Raw genomic sequence first — 21,215 nt, forward strand, 5'->3', positions numbered from 1 at the left:
CTCTCCACTAGCCTCTGCAGAAAACCCTGGGATAATGGATTTTCTCCCTGGTTGCGGTGCAGGGACCTGGGTCGTGGGCGTGGGTTGCAGAGCTGCTGGGGGAAGGGGCAGAGGGGTTCATGCCCATGTGTCGAGGGGATGCAGCGAGAGTGGACCCGACAAAGCAAGCGGTCACCGTAAGCCCACATCTCCATGTGCCACCACCTCCAGAGACAGTGGCCAGGGGGCGTCACCCTGGACTCCAGGCAGGACCTGACGCCATGAGCCGAGTCCTCAGTCTCAAACGCCATGTGGAAGAAATACATCTGACTCCACTCCAGCCCTACAGGGCATCACGCCGGCGAGCTGCCTGGGGCTGCCCCCAAACCACACCCTTTTGCAACAATAAAACCTGTAGCTTAGAACCCACCCAGTCAGAGGTTCGTTTTCGAATACACCTCGTCCTCGGATTGTACCAGCGAGATGCCCAATGTTCGACTTTACGTGTCAGCTATTGATCGTGGCTCCAGTGCATGCCTCAGATTTTATGCAGGTGATGTTTTCAGAGAGAATTTCCGCTCCACCGTAGGATGTATGCTTAGATGTAAAATATTGACAAAAGTCCAAGTCGTGATGCGTTTTAAGGTAATTACGTTAGTTAGGCATTTGTTTTTCGTAACAACGGTGACAAAGAATTAATGGCGTGGGAAGGGAGTGCACTTATTTTCAATGTTTCAATTCTGTTTCAGTTTTCATTAATTTTTTTTTAAAAGTAAAGTGGATATTAAATAGAAACAAAACAAAACAAAACCTTGTCTTTGAAACAAGCCACTTGGGAAAGAACCAACAAGATTATTTTACTTAAAAGATGATTTGACAAAGGTTGTCACTGGGAGCTCCTGCTGTGGCTCTGCAGGTTAAGGACCGACGTTGTCTCTGTGAGGATGTGGGTTCAATCCCTGACCTCACTCAGCGGGTTAAGGATCCAGTGGTGCTGGGCCTGTGGTGTAGGTCACAACCGTAGCTCCGATTTGACCCCTAGCCCGGGAACGTCCATATGCTGCAGGTGTGGCTGTGAAAAGAAAGAAAAGAAGTCACTGTTTGGAGAGAAGACGGAGCAAAGATAACTTTTGAAAAAGTACAGTAGCCTATGTTTAGAGCGTGAGAGGTGAAGGAGAGGAGGTTTGAGGGACATTTGAATCTCCTCACAGAGGCAGAGAACCTTCTAGAAAAAAAGCCCGGGCCCCAGCAGAGGAGAGGAGCTGTGTGCTGTTTGGGGAACATTCCACACCTTCCATGGATGGCTAAGGACCAATTGTCTGCCCAGAGCAGCCCCAAACCTGGCCGGGTGGGGCTGGACAAAGCACCAGCCGGGAGGTGCCAGGTGGGACGGCTCTGCATCACATCGAAGACCGGACCTCCATCTGGAGGGAGCCCCGGAGGCTGACGACCAAGCGCTGGGGGCCACCGCTGGCTGGAAAGACTTCTGAGCAAAGCCTTCCCGACCCACCACCGCTCTGAGCGGCTGTGCCGGAGCCAGGGATGCAGAGAGAAGAAATGGAATTGTCGCCCCCCCAGGGACAGCGCCCCCGCTGCCCCCACCCCGAGGAGGGAAGGGGCCGTCTCACACACACGCAGCTCCTCCTCTTGAGAGAGCTCCGGTCGGGTCACCTGGGAGGGGGCCCCACTCAGGACCGAGGCCACCTGGGGGGGCGTCCCCTCTCAGGACCATGGCCACCAAGAGGCTCTGCTTCAGACGGGCAAGCGGGCTTTATTCGTGTCCCGACCACATGAATAGAAAGCGAGCTGCCAGAATAAGTCATACGCAGCTCATGCAAGAGAGGAAAATCAATGCGTCCTCCGTCCCTTGCCTTTTTCCAAATGAGGAAAATGCGACCACAGAATCCACACAGAAAGACCCCATTAAAATGTTCCGAGGCTGTTGAACACCCCCATTTAAATGCTGGGTAATCGGCTGCATTGTGCGGCCCCTGGAGAGGCTGTGGGGTTGGTGGGTGCCGTTCAGAACCATTTGTGTGATCTAAATGCTTGCGATTAGATTTTTCATAAACCGTTTCAATTCTATTTCCTGGGCTTGGATAGATGTCTGCACTTGGCTGGTGTGGACCCGAAAAGGACCTAGATGATGTCATTGTGGGGGCATACTCTTAATTCCTTTAATAGATTTGGGCATAGGTGACTGCCTGTCGGAACCGGCTGGAACACAGGGGGCGGGGGGAGGGAGGGAAAACTTTTGAATTTAACTGGTTCCGTTTGTCATTCTGGACCGATGTCGCCGTACTGCTGTCTCTGAATTATTTCCAAACTTGCCGGTCTGACCTAGCCTGCCCATGGCCTGGGACGGAAGCCAGCTTTGGGTTCCCAGGGCGACAGCCTAGGCTGAACTCGCGTCCAAGGGTAGACCTGGCGTGGGGCTCAATGGCCGTCTCTGAGCACCAAATGGCCTCTGGCCCGGGTGACAGCACCTGAGGACTGGGAAATCCAGAAGGAGAACCTGGGGTCCAGGAAACCAGCCTCGCAGTCCTGGACTCTGATGCTGGGAGGGTGGAGCACAAGAGAGAGGTGAGCTGGTTGGGTTACAGGACCATGGGGGCCCCCCAACTCAACCAGCTGGACAACGGCCGAGCTCTGGGCCCCCCTGGAAAAACAGGACTCCTAGGAAGTGAAGCCATTACAACAAACTTTCAAAAGGAAAACCCAAACTCTATAAAGCCTGTCTCTATAAAGCCAAAACCACAGCCCGCGCCTGGGCCAGCACTCCCGTGTGTGGTACCTAGGCCTGCTGGGGGAGGAAACGGGAGCCGGCTTCTAGCAGGACATCCAAACACCGGGAGCTCTTACCTATGGCCATTTTTGTCCATCAAAGAGAGGCAAGAAACGCTTGCTCTGGGGTTTGGCAAAGTATTTGCTTAGACTCAGCCCAGTGAGATTTGAGCTATTTGCAGGAGCTGTTCTCAAATCATGAGGCCCGATACCGAAGGCGATGAGTCGTGGAGCTTCTCCAGACCAAGTCCCCTACACAAGGGAAAAGGATGAACCTGGAAAGGCTGAGTCAGCGGCAGGGGAGGCACTCGGTAGAACCTGGCTGGGCGCGTCCTGGCCCCTCCAGAGCTTCCACGAGCCCCACGGTGTGCCAATCCCACAGGGTGCTGAGATGGACAAGCCAGCCTGGCCTCTGCCCTGGAAATAGGATGTTGCCGTATGGACCTCAGGGACAGTTACACTGCAACACTGTACATGGGACAGATACAGGATCCAGGAAAAAGTGCAGCTCTGATGTCCAGAGAGGCAGAGGGGTGAAAAGGAGGGCTTATGCGTCCTTCAGCAGAACCCGCGGAGGAAAGAGAAGGAAAGATGAGGGAGCTTGTAAGGAAAGACTCTTGGGCGAAGGCCTGTGGAATGACGGGGACGGTCCCAATGGTCTTAAGGTGCCCGGTCGTTCTTTATCCCACAAACATTGGCTGAGCACCACTGTCACCTGGCTGTGGAATCAGCCAGTGAAACCTTTAAAGCCCTCATCAAGCAGGGGAGGAGAAAGTCTGCCATCGTCCTCACTGTGATGGGGCAGGACCAAGAGCCCCTTGGAGGCGTCCACCCCGAGGCGTAGGATCGGGGCAGTCCTCTTGGAAGAGACATTCTTGTGTTCTGCCATCTCTACAAATCCTGGTGGAGTTTTCCTTATATCTTACCTTGGGAGTTGGAGAAAGCCAGCCATTAATTCACCTGTCCATCCATTCATCTATCCTACCATACAATCATCCTCTTATCCATTCATCCACCCACCCACCCATCCACCCATCTGTCCATCCAACCATCCACTCTTCTGTCCATCCATCCATCCATCCATCCATCCATCCATCCATCCATCATCCACCCATCCCTCCTTTTTTGGAGTTGTTTAGTGCCCCACATGAACACTTGTCCTTGGTCCAGCTCCAGGGACGCCTCAGTTGCTCCTTCCCACCAACTTCAGGTAAAGCAGAGGTGAGAAGCTCAGGACCCACCAGGATGCATGGTATTGAAAGGGGCAAGATGGACAGCCAGTGCTCAGTGTCCAGCTGGCCTGCCCCTTGGGCTCTGCAGGTCACTTCACTGCTCTGTGCTCAGTTTCCTCATCGACAAATACGGATCCAACCGAGGCTCCCGCAGGGAGGTGAGCATCTAGTGCCTGGGTAATGAGACTCAGCAGCCACTGGCGGTGAGGGCAGCGTTGGCCGTCTGTAGGGTGGTGGCCAGAGGGTTGCCTCCTCTGGACCATGAGTGTGGTGGAAAGACCCCTCCGACAGGCTCCGAGGGGCCGCGCTCTGCACATGGCACACCCCCGCATGGCCACATCTCTGCGAGATGCATCTGCACACCACTCCCAGGTGCAGCCTGTGTTGACTGTTGTCCTCGGTGGCGGGGGCGCCCCAGAGGGTCTGAGGGTGAGGAGGCCCTGGGCTGAGGTCGTGGGCTGGAGGGCACAGAATCCCAGCCAAGGGACAGAGGCGGAGTGAGGAGGCCCCGGGCATCCTTGGCGAGCCTTTCAGCCTGGTGTTTGGCTCCCACACGTGGGGCTCTTTTCTAGCAAAGAGAAAGTGCAGGCAGCCCCTGCCTCCAAGGCCTCAGGGAGCCTGCTGGCTATTTTTGGAAGCCCCCATCCCCCAATTTGCAGCAGATTAGCCATTGTGGGAATTCCTCCTGCACCTGCTGGGGGGAGTCGGGGGGGCTGCCCCGTCCACAAGCTCTGCAGTTTGTCACCATCAGCGTGGCCAGAAAAAGGTTATGAATGTGACACCTCCTGGGGGCCTCGCCTCGACTCAGCGCAGGAACCGCTTCCTGTGGGCAGGCCCCGGGCTCCCGCCTCGCCCGGGCAAGGACGCTGCCACAAGCCTTTGGTTTTGAGTGTTTGGGTTTTTTTTTTTTTTCCAATCTTTTTTATGATCAAGACACAAACACCAGTGTGTCACTTCAGAATGTCACAGCTGAGTCTGCAGTCATGTGCAGACTTTAGGCTCAGAGACTTCTGCTCTGGACCCAACTTCAAATCAAATCAGGGTTTGAAAAGCTGTTTGGGTTGTTAGCGATTTAACCACACTACAGCCCAGGGATCGGGGCAGGCCTGCAGCCTGTAGTGGGGGCCAGGACATGGGCGGGGGTGGAGCTCGCAAGGGGGGTGGGGGGTGGGGGACTTTACAAACCAGACTAGGATCTGAGGGGCTTCTCTGCGCCGAGAGCCTTCACCTGTCCAATCTATCCCAGGTGTTGGCACATGGATGGCGTCTCATGACTCTGCCCTGCCCCAGGCATCCAGCTTTCTGGTTGGCCCCCAGGGCCAGTAGCTGTCGGCTGGACCCCATGTGAGTGTTTTCACCCCAGGCAGAGCAGAATCTCCATAAGGCTGCACAGGGCGAGGCTGGGACTGCCTGCTGGCCTTTGCAGGGAGCTCCCGTGGGATGGGGGCAGGTGGCCCCCACAGACGTGCGTGGGTCCCTGTATTTGGCGCTGGGGTGGGAGGACAGAGCAGGGCAGGGTGTTCACAACCAGATTTTACACCTGGATTATTCGAGGTCAGAAATCTCTGCAGGAATCTTCTGGCAAGGAGCTGCCTGTAGGACACTAGCTGTCTCCTAAAAGTCGAGAGAAAGGGGGCCGGGGGTCGGGGCTGAGGGCCGGGGGCCGGGGGTCAGGGCTGGGGACCAGGGGTTGGGACCAGGGGTCGGGAGTCGGGACTGAGGGCTGGATCTGCCATTGTTTGGGGTCAGGTTCAGAATCAGCCTGGAATCCTGGCTTTGACCAGGTTGTCCACACAGTGGCTGCAGTCCCATCTCAGTGCCCGTGGAATGTGCCCCCAAAAGTGCCAAAGTCTGCCATCCGTGATGACGCTGATGATGACACCTCCAGGGACCTTGCCACCTGGGAGGGGCCAGAGCAGCCAGCCACCCTCCTGGGGGAGGGGCCCGGCACGCCTGCCATCAGCCCTGGCTCAGCAGCTGGCCTGCGCCTATGAGGAGGGCCCCTGCTGCTGCGGGCTGAGGCCAGGCCAGGACTCTCTGCAGTGACTGGAGGCTCTCTCTTTGGGGACACCCAAAGGACGTCCAGACAATGGTGAGAGCCCCCCCAACAGGAGGACAGAGGGATGCTTGAAGGGAGACCCACAGGATGAGCCTCTCCTGCCTGCTGCCAGGCCTGGCTGGTCCCTCAGGGCCCCAAGCAGCCCACTGGAGATTCCCAGCCAGCCGGGAATCTGTATTTCTTACCCACCTGGAAGACCCCCGACCCAGAAAGGGACCTTGCTCTGACCAGCACGTCCTGAACCTGCACTGGGCCTAGCCCCCGACCTGGCACAGGTCTGAAGAGCAGGTGAACAGAAAGCAGCCAGGAGGCAGCAGACGCCCACAGACAGGGGCCACAAACAGCTCCCCGCAGCCCACGCACCCTTGAGCAGGCAGGGCTCCCCTCCGGAAGTCTCCAAGGAGCTGCCGTGGCCAAACCAGGCATTCCGTACCACACACCATCCCTGCCCGGAACCGCAGGTCCCCACGGAGCCGGAAAGCAGGAAAGAGGCTTTCTGGTTCCAAAGGGGAAACTGAGGCAGGAGCCCAGACGACCCCCACATTGTCAGATTCAGCATCCGAAACATCGAGGCTGGAAGGGCGCCTGTGGTCGGAGTCCAGCCTCCCTTGGAGCACCTGGGGGAACTGGCCACCGAGGCCCCCTTGAACCCCCTCAGGGACGGGGTGCTCATCCCTTTGCGAGGCCCCTCGCCCAGCCACAGGCTGCCCGTGGGGATGGCCCGGCTCCCGGTCCTGAGGATTCAACCGCCACCACTGCCCGTCTTCCTGAGGGGCTTCTGGCTCTGAGCCAGTCTCTCTCAGCCCTTCATTTCCCCACAGACCTTAGCGCACTAGTTTCAAACACCTATTTCTGATGTGTGGCTGGTGACACACAACCTGCCAACTTGCCATGAGGGCCAGGACACCCGCTCGGAGGAAGCGGACCCCCCACTCCACTCAAGCCCACAGCCCGGAGGCTCGGGCCACTCCAAGGGCTGGGGACCCTGGGCACAGCCCGCACAGCCCCACGCTGGCGGCAGCCCTCCTCTTGCGCCCTGTGTGCCGGTGGCGAGTCAGGCGTGTAAGTCCCGCTGCGCCCGGGCCAAGCACCGCGTCAGATCGAAACTCTGCGCCCACCGCATCTCACCCTCCGGGTTTCTGCAAAGTGCACGGACGCGTGCAGCCCCAGCCTGGGAAGGAAAGAGGGAAAAAGGCCAAGAAATAAGAATCGGGTGTTTGGTGGGAGGGGGTCTGTGAGCCCCAGCAAGCGCCATGGCACCTGGGGTGAGGATTTGGGGGGAGCGGGTTTGCGAACCCGGGGGTTACACAGCATTTGGGTGAGTTCTGGTCTGATCTTTGAAGGCATCTGTGGCCCCAAACACAGGGGCCTGGGCTCAGGGCAGGGGCCTCGCCAAGCATCAGCCTCCCCACCCGCCACAGACGCTCCATCCCGGCCGTGCGTTTGGTCTCTGAGATGGAGACCTGGCCTTGATCCCACCACAGCCCATGCACCCCTGGCCTGGAACTGTGGGCGGTGGCCATTGACAGCGGCTCTTCCCAGCCACCACCCACCCCCTCTATGAGCTTAGGAGACAGGCTGGCCTCCATCTTGGAGGAGCAGCTTCTAGAAGCTGCCGCCTCCTCCCTCCCCCACCTTCCTCCCGGCCCCAGCCGGTGACGCGCCTGCCGGGCCTTGGGTCTGCCCCCCCGCAGCGGGCTGCACCCCGCCATCATGTTCGGTCTTACCACCACTGAGCCCATAATGAGGGTCAGGACGGAGGATGTTTGAGCTCGTCCAGGCTCCGCGTCCACACCCGGCAGAGGTGTTTCCAGAACACCCTCCCCCACCTCCTTCCATCCCCAGAATGGACTTTCGGCTTGAGCCCCTCGTGGATGCCATGCATCGGAACCACAGTGTGCGTGCGTGTGTGTGCGTGTGCTTGTGCGTGTGTGTGTGTGTGTGTGTGTGTGTGTGTGTGTACACGCTGGGTGCCTGTGGATAGGACAGCCCCACACAGTTGGTGGCTGGGCGCGTGGCTCTGAGTCAGCCCTTGGGAACTCAAAGGGGTCAGGGTGAGAAGGAGGAGACCCGTCCCAAGGGCAGACACCGCGCCCAGGCTTCTGCCGAGCCGAGTGGCCGCAGCGGGACGCAGGGCTGGGGGTGGAGGCAGACTCCCCGGCCGCTTCTTCCTGCGTGCTCGTGCTCTGAACCCATTAGCCAGCCAACCCCAGACGCGGTGGCATTCCCACCAGCTCGCACACCCCAGACGGGCCTGGGGCTGGCAGGGCCCGTGAAATGTGAAGAACCAGACCGGCAGAAAGCCCATAAGGTAGAAGTGCAGGAAACCTCAACTGATGTGCAAAAAGAAAAAAAAAAATCATCAGGGTTAAGAGAGCTTTTCTAGCCCTTTGGTTTATAATGCAGCATTGCTGGTGGGGGCGCTTCATGAGCTGGGAGACCGGCGGGGTGGGCGCGAGGGCTGGGGGGCCTGGAAGGCCAAGTGGGGAGCGGACAGGAAGGCAGTTTCCTTTGGAGCCTGGTCCCCGAGGCTCAGCCCCAAACAGCCCAGAGCCAGGCTTTAGAAAGCCCTCAGGTAAGGGGAGCCAGACTTCGGATCTGCAGAGCCCCAGCCCTGAGGCCAAGGCCACAGCCGGCGGACGTCACCCTCGGGGATGGAGGAGGCGAGGAGGCGGGCTGGACCCCCTGCTTCCTTCCATCCACCCCTCAAGCCCTGAGCGGGGGCTCCTCACTCACCCTTTCCTCCTCCGTCCTTTCCAGTGGCATTGGCCTCCCAGCTGAGGCTCTGAGCACAGGCCGAGCCGGGCCGCGGGCCCCGCCAAGCCGGACAGAGAATGACCTTGACCTGACCTTATGGGCCCTGTAACATCTCATTCCAAAGGAGGCGGGAGCGGAGCTCCCGTTGTGGGAGTCGAGGATCCAGCATTGCTGCAAGCTGCAGCATGATTTGCAGATGCAGCTTGGATCCTGCATGGCTGTGGCTGTGGTATGGGCTGGCAGCTGTAGCTCCAATTCCGACCCCTAGCCTGGGAACTTCCATGTGCCACAAGTGTGGCCCTAAATAGCAAAACCCAAAGAAAACGAAAAAATAAAAGAGGCGGGAGGGGGCCCCATGGCTGCCCAGGCCTGCCCTCTGGATCGCAGAAAGCAGACACAGAGACCCTCATGCTGGTCCTTGCCCTGTCCCAGCTGGGCTGGGGCGGCCCTGCTCCCGGGGTCTCCGTGTCCTGTCCCATGACATGGACAATAACGAGCCCGCCTGGGAGGTCCGGGTGGTGAGCAGGGGGTGGTGCTGGCACAGAAGAGGCCGGAGCCCACGCAGCTCATGGTGTGGGCTGCGCAGAAGCCCAGCTTGGCCACCATGGAGACATTCTGGGAGAAGAGCAGAGACAGGAGGGGGGGGCAGAGGGAGGCAAAGGCTACCCGCTTCTCCTCTGCTGGAGGCAGGGACGGCACCACCCATCCAGGCCCCAGGCAAGAAGCCAGGTCTTCAGCATCCTGCCCGCCTGGCCAAGGCACGGCCAGGCTCCTGTCCCTCCCACTCCAACACTGAGGTGTGCCCCACGGGGCTGGAGTCCCCTCAGAGCGACATGGTCCTGGCATCAGGTGGGGCCCCACCCCCCAACCTGGCCCTTCCTGGCAGGTTCAGCAGGATTTCTTGTGCCTCCCCTGGAGGAGGGGTCAGCAGCTCCTTGAAACCTCTCAGAGGTCGAGTTTTAGTCTCCTTGGAAGGAAGCAATCACCCCAGAAAGCCCGCCAGGGGTCCCCCGAACTTTAGGGGCCACCAAGAAGTACCAGCCACCCTGTGAAGGTCCGGAGGGTCAGGGACGGGGGTACCAGGTCCCCTGAGTGGAAGAGCGCACGTTTCCCAGGACTGGCTGCGGGCCGCAGAGCGGGGCACGCTCTCACCTGGCAGGGGGCCTTGGGGGGCTTGTTGCCTCTGAGCCCTGGGCCCTGCGCCCCGAGAGGGACAGGGACAGACTGGAGGCCCCAAGACAGTGTCTGTGAAGGGGACCACCAGCCATGTCCACGTCCAGACGCATTAGAGGGACCTGGCGCTGGAGCCATGGCACGGGGGAGGTGGAGAACGTGGGCCGTGTCCAGGTACCTGCAGGGCCGTCCCATGGGGGAGGGGTTTGTTCTGAGAGGGATGTTTGGGGGAGGGTCTGTCCAGGCCAGTTCTTCCCAGTGATGCTGTGGGGTGGGTGAGCGGCCCAGCTCTCTGGGCAGCCACGTGCAGGTATGGAGCTGCTCACGCATTTAGGCCAGGCTCAGGTGTGGGCACGGGTGGCCGGGATGAGCCTGGAACCTTCCAGCCATCCTGCGGGGACACAGAGTCCAGCTGAGGCAACAGGCCGTCCCCGTATCCTGGCTTTTCTTGCCATCCACCCCCCAGCCCCGAGGCCTCCAAGAACCTAGAAGTCTTGCACCCTCTCTGGGCGACAGAGACGCAGGAGAGCCCACGCGCTCACAGCATCATTGAGTGTCTCCTTGGGCCCGGGCAGGGTGGTCCCAAGAGACACAGGCAAACAGACAGAGACAGAGAGACAGCCACCCCCACCTGCGGAGATGCTGGGTGGGGGACACAGGGGCCCTGGGTGGGGGATCCCTGGGTCTCGGCCAGCCGGCCCCTCTTCCTCCCTGTGCCGGAGAGGCCTCCTTGAGTGGAGGTGCCACTAACCACAGCTTTGCTTGGTGGGTCTTTTTTGTGGGTTTCCTACAGTTGGGGTGGGAGGTGAGAGGAGGGGCAAGTGAGAGGCGTTAGTGCCTGGGGAGGGGCCTCTCCCGTGTGGCCTGCGCACCCCCAGCCCCAGGCCTCCTGCTGCAGCGAGAGCAGCCGTGCCCCCTTCACCCCCCAGCAGCCTCAGGTAGCCGAGGACTGGGAGGCTTGGGCGGGCAGCTTCCCTGCGGCCACAGTATCCCGGCCCTCTGGCCACTCTCCTGTCTTTCGGAATTAGGGCTCTTTGGCTTAAGTCCCCAAAATCGAGGGTCCTCAGAACCGAGGCCTCGGCTCACAGCCCCTTCCAGGCCAGCTCTGCAGCAGCCGCTCCCACAGGAGGGGCTGCCGTGGGCTCCAGGGTTGGGGGGGGCAGAGGTGTGCCCCTTACAGCAAGGCAGCCGCCTCCCGAAACCTTGCTGACTCACAGGCCAGGTGGGCCCTTGGCCATTTAGAAACTGTTCATGGGCATTCGGGGTTACGGAGGCTCAGGGACCCTCCCTTCCGGGGTCCTTACCCGGGGTGGAAGCCACGGGGCCTGGAGCCAGCCTCCTGTCTGTGCTGATGTCACTGGTCCTTCTGACACCCTGCTCCCATCATCCCTGCCCACCTGGACACACCTGCCAACCAGGACACGCCTGCTTACCTGGACATACCTGCCCACTAGGACACCCCTGCCCCCCTGGACATACCTTCTCACCTGGACATCCCTGCCCACCTGGACATACCTTCCCACCTGGACGCCCCTGCCCACCTGGACATACCTTCCCACCTGGACGCCCCTGCCCACCTGGACATACCTGCCCACCAAACATACCTGCCCACCTAGACATACCTGCCCACCTGGATGCACTGCCCACTGGATAATCCTGACCATCTAGACACCCCTGCTCAACTAGACATACCTGCCCACCTGGACACCCCTGCCCACCCAGATTCTCCTGCCCATCTGGACACCCCTGACCACCAGGTCACCTACTTCCTACTCCCAGCCCTAGGTGTGGCGGTGGCCTCAGCCCCTCTCTCCCTCCCAGCCACCTGGCGGCTGCCCAGGAAGCTGACCGAGGTGCTGTGGCCTCCAGGGCTCTGGATTCAGGACCCTGAGCAGAGGCGCTGGGAGAACAGGTGGGAGGGACCCTGCGTGCAGCTTCCACCTCAGAGCCGGCGGCTTTGGGGTGCCCCCCGCCTCCCGCCCCCTGCCGTCGGCAGGGGCCGGCAGTCAGGCCTTCTGGTAAATGACCCGCTCGGCAGGGCACACGCCAAGAAGCTTCCAGCCTCTGCCTATCAGAAGCGCGTTCAAAAAACGCCACCACAGCCAGGTCCTCAGCGCCAGTGCAGCCCGCGTGGCCTCTGAGGGCTGAGAGGCTGGGCGTCCGTGTGCGCCACTATCAGATGGAAACTTCCACTTTTAAGAAAAGCAGACGATTTTCCTTCTCGCAAGGCAGTGTGCAGGCTGCGGTGAGCATGCACATACAGGCTTGCACACGTGCACACACAGGCGTGCACACACACGCGTGCGCACAGGCACATGCAGAGCCAGATGCAAGTGCAGCCACACCCCAGCCACACCTTCACCTTCAAGACCGCTCATCTCCAGCCCACACCCAGGGCTCTCAGCAGAAGGCTCTGCTCTCGGACTAGCAGCCTCTGCTTTCTCGCACAGTGGTACTTCTATTGCCAGGCCAGGGCAGCGATCTGCTCGGTGAGAAAAGACAGGGCGTCGGGCTCCCTCTGGGCAGTTCCGGGGTGTGGGCGGGCCAGGTGGGCCTCACCGATGCCCAAGGGTCGCTGGTGTCTGAGCTGAACTGCCCTCCTACTCTGAGCCTGAACAGCAGGCTCCCTACTGGGCAAATGCAGAGCACGGCAGCTCCCGTACCCAGGATGCCTCTGATCTTTCTCGGGTTTCTTTCTCATCGGGCAGATCTCCGAAGACCTGGGCAGCGGGAAGTTCTGCGTGGATGCTAATCAGGCCGGGGCGGGCAGCTGGCTCAAGTACATCCGCGTGGCATGCTCCTGTGACGACCAGAACCTCACCATGTGTCAGATCAACGAGCAGGTAGGTCCTCGCACGCGGCACCTGTCTTTGGGGCGTTGGCACCAAGATGGATGGGAGTGGGGGCGCCAAGGTGAAGGGTTAGCCGCGCCTCTTCCAAGCCCGTCCCGCAGCGGGGGGGCTGTGTAACACTTGGCCAGGGCTGAGTTTCCGGGAACTTGGTGACACCCCATGAATGCACCATCAAAGCCTTGGCTTGGCGGCCTCGTCCAGGGCTGACGGGGCTTGAGATCTGAAAGATAATGGTTTACGGGAAGAAAGGCAGGCCGAGCCGGCAGGGTCTGAGGCCGAAGGGCCCATCGTTTCGACACATGCCACCCCGTGGGAGAACTGGAGAACCGGACCCCCTGAGGCGAGGCCCCCAGCTGCCCAGACCCCCGAGAATCGCTGCGGCAGCCCAGCAGCCTGCAGAGGAGACCAGCCTGTTTGGGAACAAAATCCCATCCCTGCTGGGAGCCCACTGCTGCTGTTCTTGAGCTGTGAGGGCCTGACTCCAGCCCAGGCCCCACCAGGGCCCAGGAACACCTTGGCTTCTGCTGCCAGGCCCTAGAAGGCTGAAGACCCCCCCTGCACTCTGGACCCTCACTCACTCCTCCATGTCCTTTGCCGGCCCAGGGCCACAGGCATCCCCTGTCTGAAGCCGATCAAGACAGAAGATGCCTCATGGGGCTTCCTTCCCCCGGAAGGCAGCGTGTCCCCAGGGCCGGGAGCGCCTCGAGGTTGTCTTGGAGTACAAGTTTGCACATGGCCCCCGAGACCCTGCTCAGAGGCCCCCCGGGCCCTGCTGTCGCCATGTCCCAGAGCACGGACTCCCCAGGACGCCGGGCCGGCCCTCCCATCCGGGAAGTTGGCTTTCACCTCTACCTTGGGGATACTCATGAGATTTTCATGTGCACAAAGAGGCCACCACTTAAAAAAAAAAAAAGTGTGTGGAGACCACAGAAAAAAGGGTACAGCTCGCCTGTGCCAACCCTGAAAAGCAGTTTGAGGCTCTTGAGGGAAGAGTTTTGCGTTCAGAAGTGCCAAGCGCACATGGCCACGAGGCCCCGGGACCCGCCAGAGCCGCTGGGCTCAGCCCGGACCAGGCGGCCCTCCCCCGCTGGCCACCATCTGGGGAACTCGAGGTCCCCTCTGCGGCCGAGGCATCTCCAGCTTTTCGCTGAGAACCCCACGTTTGGAAAATAAGGGCGTTTCAGATTGGAAAATATATTGCAGAAATAAAGCAAAAGCAGAGTCCTAAAACAAGACGATGAATAGTCCAATGGTACTTAAAATAAACACCCCACCCCCACCCCACGCTTTTCCTCGTGGATGGACATGAAATGCGAGCACAGCAGAACTCGGTTTAAAGCACGTGGAAAGATGGTCCTTCTGAGGCCCTTTCTTTGCAGAGAGCCTGTGTTCTTGGTTGTGTGTCTGGAAGCCGAGCGGCAGTGGATAAAACACCGGGAGGCTGGGACCAGGACCACACTTTTGTGAGATGCAGAGTTTAAAAAAAAAAAAAAAAAAGTAGGCTCTAGATTTTTTACTTAAAAACATCAATGTTTGTTCGGATGTTTAAGCCAAACGTAAGCAGTGAAGCAGGCATCTTTCTGTGGCAAGAGCTTTTGAAAAAGCAAGCAGACTCTCAGCTTCTCCGAGAAACTCGTCTTCAAAGTCTTTGCTTTATTGTTAATATTTCAGGTGCACTTTTACTTCAGCCCCACACGGGGTCTGAGTAGAATTAATTGCTTTGCAGCAAGCCCTGCGTCTCTTCGGGACCAGCGGACAGGAGGGTTTTCGCTGGGGCAGAATAATAGTCCTGAACTTAGGGGGTACCTTTCATTTAACCCCGTTTTATCGCCCGTGCTTCTCCATCTTAGAGGCAGAAACATACCTGGTTCTATTGCTTAAACCCAATGGGATTTCAACATTTCATCCTCACCTGCTGGATATTTTTCTGCTAGCAGCCTAAAAATAGGAGATTCCTTGCCCCCATTTTAGCTCCCACACTAAGGACCAGGCTTCTCGTTTGAGCAAAAGCAACAATGGAATGTCCTGAGGCAGCGAGATTCCTCCCTCTGGGGCGTTTCAAACCCTCCATCCTCAGCCAGAGGAGCCCGCGCTCTGCCTCCCTGGACCATGTTGGGGAGGGGGGGCGGTGATTCCGCTGTTACCAGGCAACCGAGATTCCACTGATGTCCAAACTTCACTGCGTGGCAGTGACCTCCAAACGCCCAGAAAGGCAGGAGCCAGGAGGCGCAGATCTCAAAGCAAAATGGGCCGTCGTGGGATTTTCCTTTGAGAAATTAGTACAATTTTACATTCTAATACTGATAATAGCGAAACTGCCCTGAGAAACACACAGACCCTCAGTGTGTGTGGGTTTGCGTGAAGCGAATTATAGGAAGACCTTTTTGAAAAGGAGATAGTAGCTTTTGAACTATTTTTTAGACAGTCCCTCTCAAAACCTGGCTTGGGCTTCCTGTCAGGAAGGGTACACGGCTGCAGTGGAAGGCCTTTCTGTCCCCCAGGCCTGACCGCTGGGAGCTCGGCTTGCTGCACAGCCACCAGCCCGGGCCTGTGTGGAGCTGGAATAAAAACGCCCCTGAAATATTAGTAATAAAGCAAAGATTTTTGAAGACAGGCTTCTCTTTGAGAAGGAGACATTACATGATATTAATGGGGTTTCTCAGATTTCCATAATCCCAAGAGTTTCTACCTGGATTTCCTGGCACTCAGGGTACCTCACACACACACACACACACACACACACACACACACACACACACACACACCCGCCTGCAACCCAGCACAGACGTGGAAGGAAGGAGCCTGAACCGAGGATCTGAGATCTATGAAACAGTTCTGGGTTTTCCAGACAGGATTTGGTAGCCAAGTCACTTCAATCAGAAAAGCACTGACCTGAGCCCTGATTCCAGAGGGCCAGGGAGGGCAGGAAGTGGCTCCCCAGGGAGACGAGGCAGCTCTCGTCCGGCTGCCGGGGGCCTGGCCTCCCAATGGTCCTGTGTCCTCCGGGGAGACCCATATGGGGCAGCGGGCTGAGGCCAGGGAATCTGGTCCTTTCAGCTCCTCAGGCCTTGCGGGTGTCCAGATGGGCTGTGGGGTTCTGGCCTCTGGCTGCACGGTGGGCACTCGGGGAGCCCAGACACCGGGCTATGCAGCCTCCCAGAGCCCCGTCCAGCCAGGCCTCATTCTCCTGGGAGCCACTCGGGCCCCTGACCACATGCCCCACACCCAGCTGCATCTGGCACAGCCCGGGACCTCGGTGCAGACGAAGGGGGCATGTGTGCTCCTGTGTGGCGTTTCTGGCAGGGGAGCCTGGAAAGAACTTGCCAAATGTCCCGAAGTTTCCCCAGAGTGCCCCCCCCCTCAGTGTGCAGGTGTGCAGCTGTGCAGGCACAGAGTCCAGGTACCCCTCCCTCCCAGACAGGGCCACGGGAACCCAGCTGTCTCCCCCCTCCCCAGCCATGGGACCGCAGGGCACTGTTCACGGCCCCTCCAGGCGCTCATCTGTGCCCCTCCTGGAGCCCCGGGGCTCTGAGCGGTGGGCAGCTCCTCCACCTGGCTCCTTGGGCACCAGCCTCTGCCCTCCTGTGTGTGGCTGTGGGTGGGGACCCTGGGGCAGCAAGGACCAGCAGGGCCATGCATTTCCTCCTGCACGCAGGGAAGGCAGGGCCCCGGAGCCTTGGTCCTCCTTGGGAGGCCAGATCCCCCTTCCTCCCTGCGACTTCGCGGCTCTCCCCTCCCCCAGCAGCCTCCAACTCCTACTTGACTTTGCAGAAACCCAGAGACGCTCCGGTCCCGCCTGGGTGGTTCTTTCTCCCACAGTTATGAGCGAATGGGTTGGTGTGAGAGGTTTCAAGAGACACAGACAGGCTCTGTTTCTGGATGTCTCGATGTTAAGAAAACGAGAGCTTGGAAGTAAAATGCCCACGAGCAGCAGCAGCAGCAGCAGCAGCACAGGCAGGGAGAGACCTGGGCAGGGCCGCCTGCTCCCCTGTTCCCATGTCGCCACAACAGGGCAAGGATGTGGGTGGCAGGAGGCCGGGTGGCCAGTGGGCCTGAGGATGGTCCCCTGGGGTGCTGGGGTCACAGGCATGTTGGGGAGCAGGACTGGGGCCTAGGACCCCCAGCGCCCCTCAAGAGGGGCTGCAAGCCCCCCTGCGCCCCCCAGCCCGAGGCCGGGCAGCATCCGGGAAATGCACCACGGCCGGCACATTCCGTGGGCAAACGAGGGGCTCGGCCTGAGCGCGGGGGCCAGTCTCCCCGGAGTGGAAGCAGACAAAGGCGGGTCTCCCCCGCAGAGCCTGTGAAACAAAGGCACATTTCATTAGCACGCGAGCCGGCTGATAACCACGTCACGCTCGGCGAGCGCCTGCGCTTGTTTCTAATGAGAACCTGGTGTTCCCAGCCGGGCTCAAGGCCTTTTCTTTTGCTTTCGTTTCCTCTGCCCGGCGTGCACCGCCCCCCATACCCGGCACCCCCGCACCCCGCGTCAGGGCGTGCCACCTGCCAGGGTCGGGATTTTAAATGGCAGGCCCCTGGGGCCACTGCCAGCCGCGCTCTGCCCTGTGGCCCGACGGCCCCTCTGCTTTCATCCCCCAGGATTTCTGAAATGGAAGCGCCTCAATGGATGGGCCGGTTTCAGCGGCAGCTTCCAGACAATTACAATTTTCCCTGTGAAAATGAGAAGGACGCGGGCAGTGTGTGTGCGCACTTCTTAACCAATTTCCAAAAGGCTTTGAAACCAGAGCAGGTTTGTTTTGAGTCAGAAAAAAGCTGTTGCATTTTCATTCTTTGGAGCAGACTGTCCCTCTTTGGGGCAAAGACTAAGGTACAAATTCAATGTGTCGTGACCGTCCCGGCATCTACCAGCATTTATATTTCCTCCCTCTTAATTAAACGGAATACGTTCTTAGAAGAAGCCATTCCAGAATGATGAAGACAATGTGATGGACCGATAATATACACATATAGTTAAATCCAGGTCCAAACAGTATACTGTGTATTTCTATAAATACAATAACTTAGAGATAATGTGATAATTTATAAATAATACATATTTATGTAACATCCAGGTAAAAACAGTACAACATAGAAAGAGGTAAGGATACAGGTGTTTTATCGCGTTGAGCTGCTGGGAAGATGACAGAATGCAGAGCAGCAAAACGGAACGACTGAAGCACACACTGCTTCAGCCACGCGTGGGAACAGGAGACAAGTCTGATGACAAGCCTTCTCCCCTCCCACCCGGCGAAAGGAACGGCCTGCCTGTGCCTGGAGGCTGCGGGGGGCAGGGGGGCAGCCAACCCCGAGCAGCGGTCCCCTTGCCCCTGCTCCGGAAACAGCCGCAGCCAGAGAGGGCCAGGGGAAGGAGCCCTCGGTGAAGGCAGGGCAAAGGGAGATGGAGACCTGCCTGGACCCTCCCTGCTCCATCCCGGAGCAGGGCCTGGGCTGCTTTCCAAACTCCAAAGGCTCAACCCCTCAGCCAGCCTCAGGACGCCGGGGTCCACGCTTCCCCTGAGAGAGATGGGCCTACGTTTGGGAACAGTGAGGAGTGAAGAGACACAGTGACTTTTCTAGAGGTCCCAAAACGCTGAGGCAGCGTGAAGGGCCAGCTTGCCGCTTGGGGGGGTCCGGAGGAGACCAAAAATGCCCTGGGGACCCTAGGATCAGCATCCTCTCTCAGAGGGCGGACTGGCCCCTGGGCCACGTGCTCTGCAGCAAGCTCTTAGAACAAGTGACTCTCGCTGTGCGCCCCCTGTCGTGCAAAGCCCCTTGTACAAATTCACGCACAAGCAAATTCTGAAATCTAGGGTGGAGAGATGTTGACGCTTGAAGATAAAGCACCATGAGAGAGGTTTCACCTATTTTTCACAAATACTCCTTTGAAGCGTCTCAAACGGGTCTGAAAGAAGGAAGCCATTGTCCGCGTCTCCTTCCTCTCATGTTTTTAAGAAAACCGCGTGCTCCGGAGGGTGGGGGGGTGGGGGGGGACACGGCTGCAGCCTGGATTCAAGCTGCTGGCCGGTCATCTGCCATCACGTCGTTTCTACCCAGCGGAGGTTGGACTTTTGCACCTCTTTAAATTTTTAAGTTCTCAGATCAAGCAGGGATGAAATGGGGGAGCTTGAAGTCTTCATGTTTGAAAATAGGACCTGTCCGGATGAGTTGATTTGGTATTAGACACAAAAACAAACAAACTTAAGGAGAAAGTCACCCAAACCGACAGACGTTATAAATCTGGCCTATTTGTCTTAAAGACCATGGTTGGGGGAGATAAGAAGATGGCGTTGATTTTCTTAAGAGGCTGGGTCTCCGTGACCGCGGTGGGCGCGAGCCTTTCCCGGGCACTTTCTCGGTCTTTTGTTGAGAACGTGGCCACTTAGCGGTCCCGGAGCTCTGCTCGCGAACCGGGACCTGTCTCTGTGTCCAGAGATGGATGATGGCCCAAGGGAAAGAGACTGGGCCGGGTGCTCACTACGGTGGGAACTCGAGGCCCCGGCTCGGTGTCACGGCCCACGTTCAATAAAGTTGTGGCCGTTACACACAGGTGGAAATGCTGAACCGCGGCTTTGACTTGGGGTCAGGTCTGTGTGGCATTGGTAGTTTTTAAAAACCGTCTGCGCACACAGGTACGGGCGCTAGTGACCTCAGCGGCTGCTGGGGTTCCTCCCGTCTCAGATCCTGAAACCAGAAAGAAAATCCCAGCTCCGCCTCCCCACACAATCCAAAGGCCACCGGTGTCAACGGTGTCCTGTCGCGGTGCCGCCATTTAGAAACTGGATTTGGTACTCAGACGCCGAGCCTGTCAACAAAAGCGCTTCTTTCCAGACTCCCGCTCTGAGCCTGGGAACCAGAGGGCCCCCAAGGCCGGGTGCCTTCGGCCCTGAGGCTGCCTTTTCCCTCTTGCGAAAATCCTCGGGGCTCAGCCCTTCCGAGATGCACACCTGGCCCCCGAGGCTGGAGGCAGATTATGCACCAACTGGAGGAATTCTTGCTGCACTAATAGCTTACTGCAGGCCGCCAACACAAGGGGCCTGGCTCCGTTCAGTGCGCAATTTGTCATGGCCTAGAAGCCAGAAGACCGCCCAGGCCTGTCCCACCTAAGCCCGGCCTTTGTCCCAGGAAGTCGCTTGACCCCGCAGACCAGGAACCACAACTCTCTCTGCGCCTCTTGCTGATAAGGCCTCAGTGCCACTGGGAAGCGGTGGTAAACCCCGGGGCTTTTGTGTGGACCAGACGCCCCGTGGGGAACCCTGCGCCCTAGGCAAAGGCGGCAGAGGCCGACCGGCCGCGTTTCAGCAACGTCTGCGTCGTCGTTGTCGTCTCTCCTGGTGACCGCCTCGCCCCCTCCTCCAGGTGGGAGCAGGTGCGGGACACCCACCGGCCCCCGGCCCCGCCCCGGCCCTGCGATTAGCACTAATAGCGATTAATTCCCTCTGCCGCTCAAAGTCCAGGGGGCCGCCGCCGCTCCGCCGGCTCCGTGTCCTGCGCTCCCGTCCTGAGGGTCCCGGCCAGGGAGGGGGCGCCCGCTGCGCACAAACCTGCCGGCGACCTGCACGCTAACCCTCCGGCGGCGGCGGCGGCCGGGGAGGGTCGGTTCCCCCAGAGGCCAGGCGGCCTCCCAGGGGTCGTCGGAGAGATGAGCCGGCAGGTCTCCGAGAGGGTTGGGGCCTGCGGAGCGGCCCAGAGGTCGGGCCCCCTGCGAGCTGGCAGGGACGTGGGGGGCGGGACCCGGCAGCCTCTCCACCGCGGGCGGGGGGGGGGGGCTCGGGGGGGCTCGGAGGGGGCTGGGGGGAGGGAAGGGAAGGAGTCAGGCGACCCTAGAAGGAGGGTGGGGGATCCCCGGAGACCCGGTGGCCTTCTGTAAGAGCGCGGGATCCATCGGGAGCCCCGTGGCCCCCGGAGGTGGGGGTGGGGATGGCGGGGAGGGAGGCGGGCCGCGCCGGCCCCCCGCAGCCTGGCGGCAGCGGGACCCAACAGCCGGGCGGCGGGAGGATGCGGTCGCCGCTGAGTGTCGCCCAAGGAGCCCAGGACGCCAGGTCAGAGCGCACCGCCCGCCCGCCTCGTGCGTCCTGGGCCCTCGCGGCGCGCGGCTGGGGAGGATGCTGCGGGCGGGTCCACATTGCCCTCTAACGGGGACCCTCGAGAAGCCGCAGCCCGAGCTCACAGTCGAACCGGCCCACCCCGCAGCGTCAGCGGGCGCCTTCAACGGGCAGCGGGCGTGCGCTCGCTGGGTGCGCTCCTCAGCGCCGGATGAAAGTGCGTCCTTCTCCTCTGAACAGCCCCTGCCACACCGCCCCGGAGGTTCAAAGGCTCTGCCGGGTTTTGCTGGAGGGTGGGGTGCAGTTTGGGTCAGATTTTGAAGCACAGCTGGAGTTTTGA

The 21,215-nt window shown here is 59.6% G+C and overlaps 1 protein-coding gene across 4 annotated transcripts in view; it reads left to right on the forward strand.

Moving 5' to 3' along the window:
* The window catches only part of PRDM16 (PR/SET domain 16), a 307,695-nt gene that overhangs the window by 250,153 nt on the left and 36,327 nt on the right, over positions 1–21,215 (forward strand). For 3 of the 4 annotated variants that reach the window (XM_047791184.1, XM_047791185.1, XM_047791187.1), the window contains exon 4: positions 12,693–12,827. In XM_047791184.1, coding sequence (XP_047647140.1) covers positions 12,693–12,827 — 135 coding nt within the window. Of the gene's footprint in view, positions 1–12,258; positions 12,474–12,692; positions 12,828–21,215 lie in introns of those variants that run through there. The other variant, XM_047791186.1, reaches the window with a different exon arrangement.

Source organism: Phacochoerus africanus, chromosome 8, assembly GCF_016906955.1.
Source record: "Phacochoerus africanus isolate WHEZ1 chromosome 8, ROS_Pafr_v1, whole genome shotgun sequence".
Classification (NCBI taxonomy): domain Eukaryota; kingdom Metazoa; phylum Chordata; class Mammalia; order Artiodactyla; family Suidae; genus Phacochoerus; species Phacochoerus africanus.